The sequence below is a fragment of the Microtus pennsylvanicus genome, chromosome 5 (genome assembly GCF_037038515.1).
Source record: "Microtus pennsylvanicus isolate mMicPen1 chromosome 5, mMicPen1.hap1, whole genome shotgun sequence".
Classification (NCBI taxonomy): domain Eukaryota; kingdom Metazoa; phylum Chordata; class Mammalia; order Rodentia; family Cricetidae; genus Microtus; species Microtus pennsylvanicus.
This window is the reverse complement of record NC_134583.1, coordinates 102646740-102664050: the sequence shown is the minus strand read 5'-3', so window position 1 is coordinate 102664050 and position 17311 is coordinate 102646740. Positions and strand designations below refer to the sequence as shown.

Genomic DNA, 17311 nt, shown 5'->3' with positions numbered 1-17311 from the left:
TTCTAACCACAACTTAAAGGAGGCATAGACTGCTTAGCCTTGCTCCGATGAGCTTCAGCTATAGGTAGTCTGTACCATCTATTGGTGGTTTGCCTATCTCTTTTGTGCGGATTAAACTCTCAGTGCTATTAGAGCTGTCCAGACTTGTCTTACTTAGGTTTCTCTTGCTGTTTGGGAAGGAAATTTTCCTTCATCTTATAGCTTGCAGGGAAGTCAGAGCAGAAACTCATGACAGGAATCTAGAGACAGAAGCTGAAGCAGAGACATGGAGGAACACTGCTCTTTGGTTTGCTCTCCATGGCTCACTCGGCTTTATTTTTTAGACATTCTAGGACAAGCCCAGATCAAATTTGACACTACCCACAGAGTCCTGGGCCCTTGAGCCCTCCCATCAAACATTGATCAATAAAACACCCCCTACATGATGTGGAATTCCCTTCTGTATGCTGTGAATACCATTGGTTAATACAGAAACTGGTTTGGCCTGATAGAGATATAGTGGGTGGGGAATGAAATTGGTTGCTGGGAGAAAGAAGGAAGAGTTAAATAGAAGTCATGTAGCCCCGCCAGAGACACATACTGGAACTTACTAGGAACAGACCTGGTAAGCCATAGCCACGTGGCGATACACAGATTAATAGAAATGGGTTAAATTAAGATGTAAGAGTTAGCCAATAAGAAGCTAGAACTAATGGGCCAAGCAGTGATTTAATTAATACAGTTTCTGTGTGATATTTCGGGGCTGAGCAGCCAGGAACCACCAAACGGGCTCCCACAACACCCACAGACTTGCATACATATCAACCTGATGGAGGTAATTCCTCAGTTGAGCATACCTCATCCCAGATGACTCTAGATGATGACAAATTGACCAAAAAAAAAAAAAAAACAAAACAAAACTAACTAACATGGTACCTAAAACTTGTATATATTTGACAAACATTAAAAAGCTTATTTCTTTTTCCTTTTAACTTTTTTGTGTGTATATGTGTGTTGTCACAGATTCCTAAAGAGGATACTTGATTCTTTGGAGCTGGAGGTACAGGCCTGAGCTATCTAACCTGAGATCTTATCTCAGTGCTGAGAACTGAACTCAGGTCTTCCAGAAGAGCAGCAAGTGCTCTTAAGCAGCCTAGTCATCTGTTAGACTCCTAGAATAAGTTTGTTAAAAATGTGTATTCTCTAGAACCCTTTCATTTTTGTTCTTCAAGCCCTCCTTTGCCTTTGCAAATGAAAATGAACAAGTCGATACATCCAGCTGGTCTCAGCAAATGACTATAATGGGTCTTTTGCTATTTATAAATAAATTGTAATGACTAAATTGTTTTTTTAAAAAACTCAGTAAACAATGGCAGGAGAAACTGTTCTGATATATTTTAGAATTGAAAACAAATTTAAAATTATCATCATGCAGGGATATTTTCCCCAAAACTTGTTTGGATTACTTTCTTCCTAATATGTTTGTTGCCTTCAATGATACAATTAAATTTTCATTCGCTGTGATGATGATGAAGATGATAAAGAAAAAAAGTGTATTCATTATTTTTGCTAATTATTCAAAACTAGTATTTCCAAAATGCTTAAACAGAATGGACCATTGTTTTTAAATAGATTTTTCTTCATCCAAAGAAGAAAAAAAATCATACTAACAAGAAAATGCAATTGTATTCCCAAGCAATAGTGCTTCATTCCCTGCTTAAGTCTTAACACAATGAGGAAAAGGCGGTGCACAAAAATCAACCTGTCAAGAAACAGTTTGCTCAGTGATGGACCAGCGCTGCAGGAGATTCATTCCACCTCCACCAAGAGAGCCCTTTGTATAGCAAGAACAAACCATTAAGGGCTTAATGACATTGTGATGGCATATTAGATGCTGAAAGAGAAACAAGGCTATTCTGTTCTCCCACTTGCCACTGCTTCTACCACAACCACCATGGACGCATCACCCACATGGTCCACAAGTACTTTAGTCTTGCCTATTCAGCCTTACTTACTTATTTTAAGACATTGGCATATCGAGCTGCTGTGAAACTCTGTCCTTTAGGCATGGCATGGTGACATTGTCTTGCCATCTTGCCATCAGAGCAGGTTAGATTACCCACAGAGACTCTAGACTCTAACAAAGTAACAAAATCATGTCTGTCAACATTTCCCTGGAAGGGATCTGAGATGGCTTGTGAGGCATAAGAAGACCCTACTTCCCCGAGGATTTATAAGCAAGTTAACAATTGCTGAGGACGGGGATGGTCTTCCTCAGCCATGTAGTTGCCTATAAGTTGTCCATGCATTTATAAATAACCACATTTAAATTCTTTGCCTTATCAAGGTAGACTTAGGTGGAATCATTTATTTCCTCTCTTATAGGTACCATATCTAGGATGGATAGACATTTGTTTATATATCTTGAGACATAGAAAAAATCAGGTAATATTTGCTTTGGGTAGCAAGAAGCTAGAAGCCACCTACAAGGCCTAAAATGAGGGCATGAGCATCAGAAATGGAGCCAGATTTTTACGCAGATTTACCCTGTATTCACAGCATCTCAAGTGCAAGCCTTGGCAGGAAGAATGCATTTGGTATCTGACTGCAATTCACTTGCCTGCTCTGGAGCACTCCTGTCTCCTCTGCTCCCTGCTCTTTCTGCACACTCTCAGTGGCCCACTTATCTGCATAAGGTGTGATACTCTGTGTTTGGCACCTGCTGATAAGGGTAATTATAGCATTAGTGGAAGCAAATACGCTTTCCAAGGTTGAAAAACAACTCTAATTACAACTACTCCATCATTTTACTCCTTCAAATCATTCTTGTCCCTTTAACACAGAGCTTACTCGGAGATTAAATTAAATCTATTTGAAAACATGCCTTTAAATAGTTATAGGACTAGAGGAAATCACCTCTCTAAATTAATAATGCATGCATGCTGAGGTGAGTATTTGATATTTGCAACACTAGGCTGCACCTCCTAGATTATATTTTGAATGCCTTCCAAGCATTTCTGTGCAAATACAAAAACAACAGAAAGAGCAACCATACTACTTCAAGGAAAAATGCAGTCTAGATCTTATAGAATGAGCATGAAGAAGTTCTTAAATTATTATTATATACCTATAAACCACTTTGATAGAGATAGTATTTAAAAAGCTAATACTCAAAAACTTAATTTGATACCCCAAATGCAAACACATAGTTTTATTCTAATCAATAATAAAATAAAACTGGAATAGAATTTGTCTGCCTTTATTTTAAACAGTTTTCAGATTTTTTAAAAAAAAATCTAAGACTTTATCTCAGAAGAAAATAATTTCTAAAGGATGCATATTATTAAATATTATTTCACTACATCAGAATTATATGAGTTATGTATTTGACTATCAAAGGATCATGAATTCATAAACCTTCTTCTGAAAATATGAAGCTGAAAAATGAGGAGAGAAAGTAAGAACCAATAAAGATTGGCTTTCTAGGCATGCTCACTGTTGTGGCCCAGAATCTCAGAGTATGTCCAGGAAATGCCACCATGAAGACTCAGAACAGCAGCCCCTTTCTCCAGCTTTTGCAAAGATAGTACCACTTCTTCCTGGCACTGGAATCAAAGATTCTAGATAGCTGTGGTCAGGGATGGATGGGTCAGACACACTCTCCTCCTACCCTGGCTTCCCATACTCCATAAACACACTTTCTCATTACCAAAGCAACTGCCAGAAGTAAAGTTTTTGACTTCTGTTGCTAGTATCATGACTGTGCAGGTACTCAACTTCTGAGAAAAATAGAAAAACTTACAAATTTAGTGGTGAATCGATAGGAAACCTAACTAGTATCAATTCAAGTGAAACTCCCTTAACCTCACACACAAAATACTGTAACTTGGGTCAGAAAGAAAAGTTTCTCTGTTTTTCTAGAACAGTGGTTCTCAAACTATGGGTCATGACTCCTTGGGGATCACATATCAGATACTTACATTATGGTTCATAACAGTAGCAAAATGACAGTTATGAAGTAGCAATGAAATAATGTTATAGTTGGGGGTCAGCATAACACGAGGAACTGTATTAAAGGGTCACAGCATTAGGAAGGTTGAGAACCACTGATCTAGAACGCGACAGAAGTTCCCTTGTTGTAGTAAATAATTTCCATGTCCAGGTGATATCCCTGTGTTTCCAAAGTGAAAATGAAAATAACAACAAATTTTTCTTATTTGGGTGGAGTTAGAGGTCCTTACATCCCCTGAGTAACTTTAACCCCATTGGACATAAGGTATTATGGTTTACTTTAACAAAATCACTATATGATCATTTCATGTCTCAAAATAGCAAAGAAAGGCAGTGAAACCCCATATATAATAATTAACTAAATTCTTCCACATTCATCTAGTCTTTTTCAAACTAAAGAGCAAAATCTTCATATGATTTATTATTAAGCTGAATACCACATTGTTACTGAATATAACCCACGGTGGATAAGAACCACAGCTATGTCAAAGAGTATCTTAGTTACTGGTAAGAACACAAAAAGCAACCTTGTTACAGTTAGCTGTGGTCTACAAGCTATTTTTCTGAGCTAAAATACCACAAATTTGAAAACATCACCAGATCACATTGAATTATAAGAAAATGAAATACTTTTTGGAAAGATATACCCTGAAAGCTTTATCATTCCCTTGCTCCTGTGTTTGCATGAATGTGTCGAGTGTCTCAATTACTAATGAAGTCAAAAGTCTTTAATCAACAACTAATGAGATCAAACCAGGAATAAAAACTAAGATTGCAGACCTAAGAATGACAAAAGCTCGTTATCTTTGGGTTTTTTTTTTAATCTGATAATTAAAAGCATAACTAAAAGTCTTATTTTTGGAGTTTTAGAACAAAATCAATATTGAACTTGTTATGCAATGTGAGAAAAAACACAGGCTTTCAATTGCATTTTAACTGCATTGCTAATGTTTCAATTTACAAGTACCACAAAAAAAATACTGTACCATCGCCTATCCTTAACAAGCAGGAGAACAGGGTTACTTTTCCAGATGTTTCTGGTTGTCATGGTATCCTAGTATGCCTCACACACAATTTTATTCAAGGCAATAACCTCCAAGGCATTTATTCTCACTACAGTGTTAAATGAAGACTTTGTATGGCCCTGATAAAGGCTAGTCAAACACCTGTTGAGCAAAATCAAAGACACAATATAAGAAGCCCCATAGAATAATGATTAGATGTTTTCTAACTTAACTTAATTCTTAGTTTATGTAAGTGGTAAGAGGTCATTAATCTTTTTTATAAAAATTATTCCAGAAGTCTGTCTTCAGATAAAATAAAATCTGCTTTTAAGATAATTTCAAGTCTGCTTTTCTAAGAGAATATTTCTGTGCCTGAAATAAAATTAACTGCATATATATGGACTATATCCATATTTAAATAAAAAAACCTTGCCCACAAAATATATCAAACAGGTTGAAATCTCCAAATTTATTAATTATTTTCTGCCAATAATTTTTGTAAAAAAAAACAAAGTAAATGAGCTAAAATCTCATTCTGTGCAACTGCTCTTTACACATGCTACCTTTGTGGATGAATTTTATCCTTCAGCGCAACCCCTGAAAACTAGGGTGGGCTAACACTAATCATACTGGAGTCCATTGTATGAACTATTTTTTAATTAATCTAAATTATCTTCACTTGTAAAATCTGCATGATACCTCTGAAAACATAGAAACACACATGTTGATATTCCTAAGGATGCTTTGGAAGTTAAAAGCACTGCGTGCTTCTTGCCCACGAGCAACAGGAGGCCAATGGAACTGCCTTCTGGAACAGAGCGCTCTCTCTCTCTCTCTCTCTCTCTCTCTCTCTCTCTCTCTCTCTCTCTCTCTCTCTCTGACATGCTGGAAAATCTAATATTTAAATACTAGGAATGCAAACGCAGCAGAAGTTTTCATCAACTGTATTTCTACACACACAGTGCCTGTGTTAATTTCACATGAGTGCTTTTATCGCACTATTCAGACATTGAAGAGGCGCTGACACATGGGAAAACTGCTTTCTGAATGTCGTACATGCTAAACCAGAGGCGTATAAGCACCTGGGATATTCTTGCTATTCTCCACATGCAAATGACATTCTGCAAACAATTAAACCCACCCATTAAAACGGTGGGAGTGTGAGATGGAAAGAGCAAGTGTTAAGAGAGTAAAATTATGACATGCCCTTTCCATTATACCCCTCCCCCCATTCAGCTGATGTTAAGTGAGTTCGAACGCGGGACACAGACAGACCAGAGCCATGGAGGAATCACAGGATGTAGGGCAACTCACACAGTTCGTTAATTACAAAAACTCTAAAGATCTGACCGCCAGATTCTCGCCTACCCAGCACTCTTCTCATTCCCGTACAGACAGAAGATACATCAAGACCCTCTTCTGGCTAAAGAGAGGGGAGTCGTCCCTTATGGGGCCCCTCCTAGCAAGGACTTTCTTTTTCTGTAACTGGCTCCACAAGTTCCCCTGGTTCCTGCGCCATGAGGGCAAGTTCAGCACCATGGACGGGGCTCCTGGAGCCACGGGAGGAAGGATGCTGAGGCTCCCGGCTCTCGCCACTCACCGGTGTCTGCTGTGAGGGCAGTCCCGAGCGCTTGGTGGACCCCTGCTTGGAACTTAACCTTTTCCACGACTCGGCAAACCTGCCCCGGCTGGCGCTGCGGCTGCGCCTGCGGCTCTCCGCGCTGTCCTCGCGGTCGGAACAGCCTCGCTCCATCTCGCCCGCGTCCCTCCACTTCTTGCCCATGCTTAGCCGGTGTGGCTGAGCGGGGAGGCGGCCCCCTTGGCTGCGCTGGCTGCAGCGGGCGCTCAGCTCTCTACTGCGCCGCCTTCGCCTGGTCGGCTCCCGCCGGAGCCCCGCGCTCTGTACCGCCGCCCGCAGGCTGCGCTTGCGACCGCGATTGGTTCAACTGGGACTGGGGCTGCGAGCGCCACCTGCGCCCCAGCCCGCTTCCTTATACACCCAAATTGCTTTCCATCCGCAACCCCCGCCTTCCCGTGGTAGGGGAGAGGGGATCACACAGCCCACGCCTGGGGTTGTGGACGCGCAGCTCTGGGAGTTTCTTGCAGTCACCACGCCCCTCCCGGTCTCAAGGCCCCTGGGACTTGGGAGCAGAAGCCTAGGTCATCTACTGGTGGGTGGGTGGAGACTCCAGTTAAATTAAACAAAGAGGGGAAGGTTGGAACTTTGTCCGCCTTTCTTTCTCTTTCTTCCTTCTCATCTCTTCGCAACAACTGTCTTCAAGACTCACCCTAGGGAGAGTCCAGCTTCATCTACCTGTCAGGTACTAGGCTACTTCCTCCCTCTGCTTGTCAGGCTACCCCGCTGGGCCTCAGACTAGGCTGCACATTGAAGTTTTCTTAATATATTTTCATTACACATACGCACACACACATGCAAGCACACGAATATATTTATTTGTAACATGTTAAATGTTGATATTTCTAGAGGGTTTGTGTAATTAGCTCTGCTGTGGCCTACGAATCAGGATCCTGGGGACTGGGATGTAACTCAAAGGTAGAACGCTTGCTGGTATATGCAAGGCCCCAAGTTTGATCTCCAGCTTCCTAGAACTGTGGGGGGGAAAAGAAAATTCCCAAGTCAATTGAGTCTCTTCTCCATCTACAATTAAGCCCAAGGGTCTGTATTATGGAGCAGTGTTGAGGAGGATTCTGGGAAGAGAAGGGATTGGTATTCTTTCAAGGGACTTGTTTTCTCTCTGTGTCTCTGGTAGGAACAAGGTGGCGGTTAGGCTGAGAACAAAGTGAGATGGGTTCTCCAGCGTGTCATATGCCCCTTGTCGTCTCCTCCTATAGTTTCGGTGCTTCTCTCTGCTCTCTCGTGAGCCTCATGTCAGCTGTCCTAATCTGTGCTGCTGTTCTCACATTTAATAATGCCTTAAACCGATAAAAGAGGACCACTGAGGCATCACAGAAGAACAGAATCTAAGACAATGCCTTCAATTATCAAGGAAAAGGGGGGTTAAAATAGTCCCAGGTGAAAAGACTCACCTGGCTGCTCACCCTTTGCAACATCAGAATGATACATTTACTTTCTTTTTTCTTTCTTTCTTTCTTTTTTTTTAATAAATGTGCAGCCCAGGCTGGCCTTGAACTTGTGATCCTCCTGCCTCCTCCTCCTTCAGCAAATCCTACCCACCGAGGTGTGCCACCACAACCGCCATTTTAGTTTCTTAAACAAACATGAGGAAACTATGAGAAACTCTTAACAAGGAAGGAAAGAGGCTGGGAAATGCTGTGTGGGAGAACATGGTGCTTTGGTCCAGCTGTGAAAAAATTTGCAATTGAGTTGGTAGCAGCCAGTGTGCTCTTGCAGGGGCCTTGGAATCTGGTCATTAGCAGGGATGGGAGGCAGAGCTCTAAAGCCTGTCCCACAGATGTGCCCCTGTGTTTACAGCTTATAAGTCTATCCATGTAAGCAAAGGGGCTTTTTAAAGCAGCACTCTAGGTCTGGAAATCACGTATCCCTATTAAAGAAAATGAAACTCTGGACAATGTTTGTGACATCCAACAGCATTTAATGAGAAAACCACAGGCTCCACTTTGCATTTATTTGTTTTTATATCTAGGTTCATGGATTTGAAATTATTAGGGACATTTCATGAACTGGCAAATATTCAGACACTATTCCTTCCACTTATGGAAATCAAACAAAGCAATCATGCATAGTTTACAAAGTGCACAGGTATGGCAGCAAAGTACCAATTGAGAGACACGAAAGTCAAGAAATTAAGACAGATAAGAAATACTTATCTTTTCCTTGAGTCACTTAAAAAGAGACACATGGGCATAACTCTCTAAGAAAGGAAAATCCTGTGTGCCAACCTGGATACTTTGTAAAAAAGTTCCCTCTGTTGATACAAATGACAGCATCCCTGAAAAGAAACTGAGGAACCTTCAGGAATGTATCCAGGCACATCATCCAACAGCACTCACCTCACAGAGTCCTGAGACCCTGGTTCACCCACATCAGCCCATTAAGAAGAAAATAGCCCTGCCATCAGGGGTAGTTGTCAAAAACGACCATATCAGCATGTCAATGAGCACTCCAAGTGGCTGGAAGGGTTGTTTTATCTTAATGTACTTAGAAAAAATTAATGGTGGATAGTGATTGCATATGGCATTATTTTAGCTGTTTGCTCTGAAAAAAAAAAGCTTTCAAATGCCCTTATCATAGAGTTATCACAGAGTACTGTTTTTAAAGCCTTGTTTGAAGATGATCTCTGCGGTTCTTCTTCTTGCAGTTGACAAGTATGACAAGTACCAAAAAATGTCTGGAAGCTGTTTAAGGGCTGGGTTACATGTGATGCGGTAGGCGAGCAGAAATGGACCATTTCCTGTTCTGATGTTCTTTTGTCTTTTGAAAGTTCCCAAGAGCCAGGAAATGGAAATGTGTTATGTCCCCTATGAAGTTAGCAAAGAAATGGCACATTAAAACTAAGAAAATGCTGAAAGATACTAGCACTGGGGCTTTAACATTAGAATGACAAGCCACCGCCAGAGTAGCTTAGCTTTCTTGGGAAAGTCACTGTCATATTGTACAAGGAGAACGCTAGTACATCTTAAAAAATGGTAGCCTGTAGAAACCAGCACCCCTAGGTGCTCACAGAGGTTCTAGCCTCCAGCACTCATATACACAAGGCATACACAACACACAAAAAGTTTCTTAAAAATAAGTCTTTTAAAAAAGATTCTAGGGGCTGGAGAGATGGCTCAGAGATTAAGAGCATTGCCTGCTCTTCCAAAGGTCCTGAGTTCAATTCCCAGCAACCACATGGTGGCTCACAGCCATCTGTAATGGGGTCTGGTGCCCTCTTCTGGCCTGCAGGCATACACACAGACAGAATATTATATACATAATAAATAAATATTTACAAAAAATAAAAAAAAAGATTCTATTATCTTTAATTATGTTATGTGTCAGTATGTGAGCTTATATATAGTCTAGAGGCACTGTATCCCCCTTGGAGCTAGAATTATGGGGAGTTATGAACCATCTGACCTGGGCACTGGGAACCAAACTTCAATCTTCTGGAAGAGCAATACATCTCAACCTCTGTTCTGCTACTACTATTATTGATGATGATGATGATGATGATATTTTTTAAAAAGGAATGGGAAGTAAATCATAAACTTTTTCCTGTAGTTTTAAACACTTACAGAATATGTAAATCAATAGGCTAGCAGTAAAATCACTTATACTGCTTAATGCTATAGTCCATATAAAATTAATGTTTAAATTGTCTCAATAAAATGTAACATTATGCAGTGATCTGGAAAAGGAACTTTAAATAGTATTACAAATAATATTCAGGGACTGGAAATGGCTGAGTGATTAAGAGTATGCTCTGTTCTTCCAGGAGCCATGGGTTTGGATCCCAGAACCTATATGAGGCACCAGAACCACCCATAAGTCCAATTCCAGGTGACCCAGCATCCTCTTCTGGCCTCTTCAGGCACCTGCACATACCTGGTGTTCATCCATGCACTCAGGCACACATACATTCACATAAAATAAATAGTAACTATTTTTCTTTTAGTTCAGAAAGGAACTCTAAAGCATCAACAGTTCTCCACAATTACAAGGCCTCCTCCAATCTGAGGCTGGCCTTGCTGTTGAGGAGTCTGTGCAACAAGAAGAAACTGTTTTCAAAACTCATTTGCTATAGGTCACATGGTGGTGCACTTTGTTGCAAGAAAGTTAATAGAAAATATCTTTCCTTTGATTGCTTCCAGGCCTTATAAACCCACAGGCACACTCCGGGACTCACAAGAGTACATAAACTGTGAGAGGGGAGGGTAAACAGAGAAAAGGTTGAAAAATTATCAAGCTATGTTCAGTTCCCAAATCATCCCAACAGTATAAGAGACTGTGAACCATAGTTCGGCAGTTTTAGTACCCTCAATTTCCCACATTTTAACCTCTCTGAAATCAGGAGGCTTCTCATCCTCGATGACAGCTCAGATTCACTGGGATACAGTGTATTGATTCACGGCATCGTGAAGTGAGACAGGCACTCAGCACTCCGACGCTAAAGATCTGACAGGCTATGCCGCACCTTCTGCCTCAACACTCAGCTTTCAACATCAAGTATCTCTCTTCCAATTAGCACAGCATTTCCTTATTAAAAAGCTCTAAGCTTTAGGAAACACAGCTTTATAAACAAAGCTGAAATCCTTCTTTTCTGGTTTCTAGATTCGGGAATCACACTTATTTAACAAATGTTCTTTTCCTGTGAGAATCGTCAAGTGTTTGAAGATGGCCTACGCACATAACCCCCGTAATTTCTCTTCTTTGTCAACAGTATTCGCTTCCTCCTGTCACCTCCTTCCAAACACTACAGAACAAAGGCCGACTGAGCGCACTCACATAGAAGGGAAACATGGATGGTGTGAAATGAACTCGGAGGACTGCTTTGTGAGTCCACTGGAAGCTTAATCTCTATGACTAGGCTCTCGGTGAAGTGGGATTAGTCAGTGCCCATGAAGCAAGAGACAGGATGTAGAATTTCTGTTTAGTCATGATTAGATTTCCTTTACAGACCTGAGGGCTAAGACTCACACAAACCAGACAAGCATGAGAGGTGAAGCAATTATCCCTGTAACTCAAGCACGAAATCCCCAAAGCCCATGACTATTAATCAAGGAAAGGAACAGTAAGGCTATCCTGGTTTATGTAAATTGGCCATCTATATGGTTGAAATTCTCTGGGAGACAGATCCTGAAAAATTAGCCTTTTTCAAAGGGAAAACAATCGCCTATACCCTCTGCAATAATATCTGTTGAGAAGCCATCCAGTGGCTATGCACCAAAAAGTCTTCCCAGCTACCTGTTCCACCTCGCTTCCCCTCTTTTCTCTCAATCTGGAAGGAATTAAGTCCTTCAACCACAGACTTTTTACTCTTTAAATGGTATTACATTTAAGAATCCTACTAAAAACTTCCCTTTTTTTGTTCATTGATACACTTTCATAAATTTGCATGTGTTTAAACAAGTGTCTTCCTTACAATTCTATTGATAAATACTTCTCTAAAATTTTCATTCAAGATTAAAAAAGAATAGCTCACGTTATCAGTGTTAGAACTATAAATCTAAATAATAATAGAAGTGGAAATACTATAGACATTATAAATGGAGAGACAGAGGAGAGAGAATAGGAAAGGGAAATAAGGATAAGAGCAAAACATCACTTTATTTTAAAATAATGTATAAAATAGATAAGTAATATAATACCTCTATTGAAATAATCAAACCTACATGGACAGGAAATTTAAGTGAACAAAAATATAAGTGATGTTTAGGATGTGGAGGGAAAATATAATGAAGTTGACTTGGGGATACCCTGTGACCCAGACATTCTGCACTAAGGGATACACACAAGAGACTTATTGCATTCAAAGTTCTAGAAGGAACAGCAACAGGGAGCAAAAGAAGAGAGGCACAAAGAACACATAGTGTAGAATTCCATTAATTTGACATTATACAAAAGTATCCTAAATTGTTAGAAGTTGGGAGGGTGCTTATCATGGCAAGGGGACATGCCATGGAGCAGGACTGCTGGGGAGCCAAAGATGTGCTACTTGTCAATCAAGACAATAGCAGCAAGGGCATATTCATTTTGGAAACTGTTTAGAGCTGCATAGTAGTAAATACTGTGCCTTTCTGCGTGTTCATCTCAATAATAGCTCACCAGAAAAGTAGAAGGAATGTCTGCCTAACGTGTTCTCTGGTGATAATGTCACCATACATAAATTGTTGTTTGTATTTTATATAGCCTAATGAATATCACCACGCATTTATCCCTATGTGACCATGACATTTGAAGTGCTAAAATAATTGCATATACTGTCTTTTCAGGGAAAGAAGACAACCTGCCTGCCTCCTCAGGAGAGAAAACTGAATGAAGTAACCTGACTTTTTTATTCTCCCAAGGAATGTTTACAAGTGTGAGCCTTGAGCCTGAGACAACTCAAGATTCTCTTTTTGCCTCTCCTATATTCATCTTTGTACTTTATATATATTTAAAATATATAATCTACATACAATAGTCTAATATAAGTTAAATAACACATTTTTGTAATCAAATGACAAATTACATTAACACTACAAAATATCTACTCCGCTTAGAGAAAAATAGGTCATTCACATCAAAAATGATATACCTATACAGAATATGCTCAATTTTTCTTCTTTCTACAAGAGACATTTAGGGAAAACTGGGAAATATTGGAGTAACATCCTCTGAGGTTTTAAGCAAAGAGCACATTTGTTTGGAAAGCTGCCATAGAGGACTCCATCACTAGAATCCTGGGGAGCTGAGCCAAGGCTTTGACAGGAATAGGAAAGACCCTGCCTAGCTGCTGCTAAATCTCTCTCCTAAATCGCATCCTGCTCTGAACACTAGCCACTCAACAGCTGTTGTCTACAGCTTTTGGCTCCTCCCTGCTGAGTTAAATATTTCACAGGTATCTTCTCTATTTGATCCCAAGTACAGTTGCTTATATCTTTTATAGTGACCACATATATTCAATTTAATTAAATATCAAGGAAAGCAATTCAAAGTTTAGGGCAAAGGGTATAATTTCCATGAAAACCAAAGAATATGTTTTGTTTTGTTTTGTTTTAAAAAAAGATTCTTCTCAAGTCTTTGTATTTTGATTTTTAATTTTAAAATGTTACATTTATTTGTTTGAGCTGTGTATGTAATCACACCCCTGGTGTGTGTGTGTGTTTTGTGTGTGTGTGTCCTAGAACTCAAGCTGTCAGGCTTGATGTAAGTTTCCTTGCCAGATCACCAGTTTCATTTTCTAAAGAATGCCTTGATATGAAATGATATTAACACGATAAATATAGGCAGAAGAAAGAAGAGGAAGGGAAGAAAGTGGTTGCATTACAAAGAATGAGCCCTCAGAACCCATTGTGGTTATTATGAAGATATATCTCTTTATTAAAAACAAAAAAAAAACTCTGAAAATTATAGGTTGTGGTGGTTTGAATGAGTGGCCCTGTAGGCTCATTTATTTAAATGCTTAATCACCAGGGAGTGGCATAATTTGGAAGGATTAAGTGGCCTTGTTGGAGGAGGCATAACACTGGAGGTAGGCTTTAAGGTTTTAAAAGCCCATGCCAAAGCCTGCCCCCCCTCTCTCCCTCTCTCTCTGTCTCTCTCTGTCTCTCTCTGTCTCTGTCTCTCTCTCTGTCTCTCTCTCTGTCTCTCTCTCTCTGTCTCTCTCTCTGTCTCTCTCTCTGTCTCTCTCTCTCTGTCTCTGTCTCTGTCTCTCTGTCTCTGTCTCTCTCTCTCTCTCTCTGTCTCTCTCTCTCTCTGTCTCTCTCTCCCTCTCTCTCTCTCTGTCTCTCTCTGTCTCTCTCTGTCTCTGTCTCTGTCTCTCTCTCTCTCTCTCTCTCTCTCTCTCTCTTCCTGCTGGTCATCTGATCAGGATGTAGCTCTCAACTACTTCTCCAGCACCATGCCTACCATATCTGCTTTCATGCTTTCCTCCACAATGGACTAACCTCTATAGCTGTGTGGACTAACCTCTATAGCTGCGTGGACTAACCTCTATAGCTGAGTGGACTAACCTCTATAGCTGTGTGGACTAACCTCTATAGCTGTGTGGACTAACCTCTATAGCTGTGTGGACTAACCTCTATAGCTGTGTGGACTAACCTCTATAGCTGTGTGGACTAACCTCTATAGCTGCGTGGACTAACCTCTATAGCTGAGTGGACTAACCTCTATAGCTGAGTGGACTAACCTCTATAGCTGCGTGGACTAACCTCTATAGCTGAGTGGACTAACCTCTATAGCTGCGTGGACTAACCTCTATAGCTGTGTGGACTAACCTCTATAGCTGTGTGGACTAACCTCTATAGCTGTGTGGACTAACCTCTATAGCTGTGTGGACTAACCTCTATAGCTGTGTGGACTAACCTCTATAGCTGTGTGGACTAACCTCTATAGCTGAGTGGACTAACCTCTATAGCTGTAAGGACTAACCTCTATAGCTGTGTGGACTAACCTCTATAGCTGAGTGGACTAACCTCTATAGCTGAGTGGACTAACCTCTATAGCTGAGTGGACTAACCTCTATAGCTGTGTGGACTAACCTCTATAGCTGTGTGGACTAACCTCTATAGCTGCGTGGACTAACCTCTATAGCTGCGTGGACTAACCTCTATAGCTGAGTGGACTAACCTCTATAGCTGAGTGGACTAACCTCTATAGCTGTGTGGACTAACCTCTATAGCTGTGTGGACTAACCTCTATAGCTGTGTGGACTAACCTCTATAGCTGAGTGGACTAACCTCTATAGCTGAGTGGACTAACCTCTATAGCTGTGTAGACTAACCTCTATAGCTGAGTGGACTAACCTCTATAGCTGTGCGGACTAACCTCTATAGCTGTAAGGACTAACCTCTATAGCTGTGTGGACTAACCTCTATAGCTGAGTGGACTAACCTCTATAGCTGCGTGGACTAACCTCTATAGCTGAGTGGACTAACCTCTATAGCTGTGTGGACTAACCTCTATAGATGTGTGGACTAACCTCTATAGCTGCGTGGACTAACCTCTATAGCTGTGTGGACTAACCTCTATAGCTGTGTGGACTAACCTCTATAGCTGCGTGGACTAACCTCTATAGCTGTGTGGACTAACCTCTATAGCTGTGTGGACTAACCTCTATAGCTGAGTGGACTAACCTCTATAGCTGTGTGGACTAACCTCTATAGCTGTGTGGACTAACCTCTATAGCTGTGTGGACTAACCTCTATAGCTGTGTGGACTAACCTCTATAGCTGTGTGGACTAACCTCTATAGCTGTAAGGACTAACCTCTATAGCTGTGTGGACTAACCTCTATAGCTGTGTGGACTAACCTCTATAGCTGTGTGGACTAACCTCTATAGCTGAGTGGACTAACCTCTATAGCTGTGTGGACTAACCTCTATAGCTGTAAGGACTAACCTCTATAGCTGTAAGGACTAACCTTTATAGCTGTGTGGACTAACCTCTATATCTGTAAGGACTAACCTCTATAGCTGAGTGGACTAACCTCTATAGCTGTAAGGACTAACCTCTATAGCTGCGTGGACTAACCTCTATAGCTGTGTGGACTAACCTCTATAGCTGTAAGGACTAACCTCTATAGCTGAGTGGACTAACCTCTATAGCTGTAAGGACTAACCTCTATAGCTGCGTGGACTAACCTCCATAGCTGTAAGGACTAACCTCTGAACTGTAATCAAGCCTGCAATTAAATGCTTTCTTTAGTAAGAGATACCTTGGTTATAGCATTTTTTCACAGCAATAGAACAGTGACTAAGACAGGAGTCCAATATAACAGGAATGGTTCATACAAAAAGATAAAACAGAGGCTTAATTACTCTAAAATGATCAAAGAAAAGCCTGCCCTTAGATTTCAAAATAATAAATAAATGTAATCTCTTTTAAGTCAAAGGAGGTTTTCAGCATAACCAGATTTTCAACCCATAAAGGATGCTGCTATCCCCAGGAGGAGTTGGTATGAAATATTACCAGCCAAGGCAGTGGCTTCCTCACCTCTAGGGAATCAGAGCTCTTCCCTCAAACTGCTTTTGGAATCTCGCAGGGATCTGAACATCCCACTTTGGACTTTTACTACTTTACCTTCTTAAGCAATGCAGCTGCCTTTCTAAAGAATATTTGCATTTTCTTATGTGTGTGGTCCAGATTTTGAGTGTGTAATACAAACTGTAGGCTTGCCAGAGAAGACCATCCGGCATGGGTGTGCCAAGCAGCGTGCAGAATCCAGAGCCTGGGGTTTCTGATAAACACATGCCTCTTCCCTGCCCTCACGCTCTAACACTAGACACGAGACAATCACCTGTGCCGAAGTCCAATTACATTGCTTTCACAGAGTAGCACCAGGAAACATCAAGGGTCATCTTAAAACGAACACACTCTCTTACAGGCATCAGGAAAGTCATTATTTCTCTTCTTTTTATTTTTGAGAAAGTACGACTTTACCAACGTTCTACACAGGTCATGGTGATTATGCAAATCCGGGGCAATGTTCAGGCACATTTAGTTTCCAAACATAATTGCCTTTCATGCGCTTGGGAAATTAAAATTTTAAACTATTTACACATTTTTCAGAGGGATGAGTAGTCTTGTCATTTGGAGCATTGTGAGCAACGTGAAAGGGGAATGTAGAAGTTACCATGCAAAACTCCAATTCACTTAAAGTCACAATTACTGCTCATTCATAAAAAAAAATTAAT

General features: G+C 40.6%; 1 protein-coding gene across 6 annotated transcripts in view; it reads right to left on the bottom strand.

Annotated features, from left to right (window-relative positions):
- Trpm3 (transient receptor potential cation channel subfamily M member 3) overlaps positions 1 to 6892 on the bottom strand; it is a 787998-nt gene extending 781106 nt beyond the window's left edge. For 5 of the 6 annotated variants that reach the window (XM_075973688.1, XM_075973693.1, XM_075973689.1 and 2 more), the window contains exon 1: positions 6595 to 6777. In XM_075973688.1, coding sequence (XP_075829803.1) covers positions 6595 to 6777 — 183 coding nt within the window. Of the gene's footprint in view, positions 1 to 6594 lie in introns of all 6 variants that reach the window. The other variant, XM_075973702.1, reaches the window with a different exon arrangement.
- Positions 6893 to 17311: the final 10419 nt, after the last annotated feature.